Source organism: Capsicum annuum, unplaced genomic scaffold, assembly GCF_002878395.1.
Source record: "Capsicum annuum cultivar UCD-10X-F1 unplaced genomic scaffold, UCD10Xv1.1 ctg82351, whole genome shotgun sequence".
Taxonomy (NCBI): domain Eukaryota; kingdom Viridiplantae; phylum Streptophyta; class Magnoliopsida; order Solanales; family Solanaceae; genus Capsicum; species Capsicum annuum.
In genome coordinates, this window is record NW_025893139.1 from 1 (window position 1) to 2500 (window position 2500).

General features: G+C 49.9%; 1 protein-coding gene across 1 annotated transcript; it reads right to left on the reverse strand.

Moving 5' to 3' along the window:
* Positions 1-1679: 1679 nt before the first annotated feature.
* LOC124895461 (fibroin heavy chain-like) lies at positions 1680-2186 on the reverse strand. Its single transcript, XM_047405903.1, has one exon. It carries the CDS (start codon positions 2184-2186, stop codon positions 1680-1682), a length of 507 nt encoding a protein of 168 aa, XP_047261859.1.
* Between the last annotated feature and the right edge of the window lie 314 nt (positions 2187-2500).

Sequence of the window (2500 nt, forward strand, 5' to 3'; positions counted from 1 at the left end):
GAGAGAAACAATCTATTTTGGGTGAATTATGGCTGAATCACGTGTTATTGGGTATATAAAGGAGTGAGAAATTGACCCTTTTAACCCTTGAAAGCGTATTTTAATTCTGTGAAAATTTCTCAATTATGTCGTGCCATAATCACAGGAGGCGATTCAAAACATTTTTCGATCTTGATAGGGCTGCATCAGGGATCTACTCTTATCCTATTTTTATTTGCTTTGGTTATGGATGTGTTGACACAGCGTATCCAAGGCGAGGTGCCCTGGTGTATGCTTTTTGCAGACGATGTGGTTTTGATTGACGAGACTCGGGAGGAGGGGGGAAGTGAATAATAAATTAGAGGTGTGGAGACAGACCCTTGAATCTAAAGAGTTCAGGTTAAGTAGGAGCAAGACCAAATATTTGGAATGTAAGTTTAATGTCTCGAGGGAGGTGGAAAAGGTGGTAGTAAGCTTGGATTCTTAGGTGGTGTGTAAGAGGGATAGTTTCAAGTACCTAGGGGCCATGATTTAGGGGAATGGTGAGATTGACGAGGATGTCTCTCACCGGATCGGGGCGGGACGGATGAAGTGGAAGCTCGCCTCGGGGGTGTTATGTGATAAGAAGGTGCCGCCCAAGTTTAAAGGCAAATTTTATAGGGTGGCAGTCCGTCCGGCCATGTTGTATGGAGCGAAGTATTGGCCTGTCAAGAACTCTCACATTCAAAAACTGAAGGTGGCAGAAATATGGATGTTGCGCTGGATGTGTGGGCTTACTAGGGGGATAGGGTTCAGAATGAGACTAGTCGGGATAAGGTTGGTGTGGCTTCGGTGGAGAACAAGATGCGGGAGGTCCGTTTGAGATGGTTTGGACATGTGATGAGGAGGGGCACGAATGCTCCCGTTTGTAGGTGTGAGAGGCTTGCTTTAGATGGTTTCAGGCGGGGCAGGGGTAGGCCGAAGAAATACTGGAGAGAAGTGATTAGGCGGGACATGGAGCAGTTATAGCTTACTGAGGACATGACCCAAGATAGAAAGATCTGGAAGACGCGTATTAGGATAGAAGGCTAGTGACTTTTTCGATAGGTAGGATAGGGGTGCAGTATTCTTGTTATGCTGCAATACGATTGCTTACTATTCTTATAGGGAGCGTATTTATGTCATGCCATATTGTTCCATGCTTTGTGTATGTTTTTAATGACTTATCTTATCTTGAGCTGGGGGTCTATCGGAAACAGCCTTGCTACTTCTCCGGAGGTAGTGGTATGGACTGCGTACATCATACCCTCCCCAGACCTCACTATGTGGGAATACACTGGGTTTTTTGTTGTTGTTGTTATTGTTGTTGTTGTCGCGCCATAATTGCGGAGGCTCACTGGATTTTGAGGATTGTCATTTTGGCTGGCTCTGCGACACGTTGATGGCTCAGGTGGCACACTACCTTACTAAAAAGGCTCTAACTCTTAGCTAGGATGTCGAATTTGGACGAATTTGGTATCGATGGAAAGCTTATTCAATTTTCCACATCATAAAAAGTGAAAATCTTGAAAATACCACATGTATAAAAGTGGGATTCATCTTTGAAACAAATCTTTAACATTTTTGGAAAGATTTAAAGACAGGTAAAAGTATGGGGTATTACAGCCTGGGCCCAGTCTCGGGACCATGCCAGAGCCCAGGCCCCCCTCCCTCACCCAGCCTCAAGACCCCCGCCTCCCCCTCCCCCGTCCAGGCGTGGGACCATGCTCGAGCCCAGGCCCCGCACTCCTCTCCAGGGTCGGGACTACACCCGAGTCCAGGCCCTGCCCTCCCTCCAGGCTCAGGACTATGCCCGAGCCCAAGCCACGCCCCAGCCCAGGCTCGAGACCATGCCCGAGCCCAAGCCCCGCCCCCTCCCCAGGCTCAGGACCACGCCCGAGCCCAAGCTCCGCCCCCTCCTTAAGCTCGGGACTATGCCCGAGCCTTCCAGGCCCCATTTCTCTCGCCAAGGATTGAGACCACGCTCGAACCCAGGCCCCCCTTCCCCGCCAAGGCTCGGGACCACGTCCGACCCCAGCCCCCGCCCCCTCCCCTTCCCCCCCCGCGCCCAGGCCCCCCTCTCCCAGGCTCAAGACCATGCCTGAACCCGAGCCCATGCTCCCCTCCCCCAGGCTCGAAACCGCGCCTAAGCCCAGGCCCTCGTCCCCTACCCCCAGGGTTGGCACCATGCCCGAGCCCCGGTCCCCCCCCCCCCCCCCCCCCCCCCTCCCCAGACTCGGACCCACTCCAGCGCCCCCCGCCCCACCCTGCCCAGGCTCGAGACCACGCCCGAGCGCAGGCCCTGCCCCTGCCCAGGATTGAGACCATGTAGACACGTGATTTTTTTCATCCTCCCTAAATTTTAACTTATTTATCGATATTAAATATATTATATTTTTATATTTAATCACATATTATTTTGATTTTTTTTAAAATATATATTTTCTTTTATAAATTTTAATAAATAAATTAATAGTTTTAATATTATTTTATTATATTTATT

What these genes read in the sequence shown, in the direction of transcription:
- LOC124895461 (XM_047405903.1), bottom strand. Translation starts at nt 2,186, where the DNA reads ATGGTGCCAACCCTGGGGGTAGGGGACGAGGGCCTGGGCTTAGGCGCG.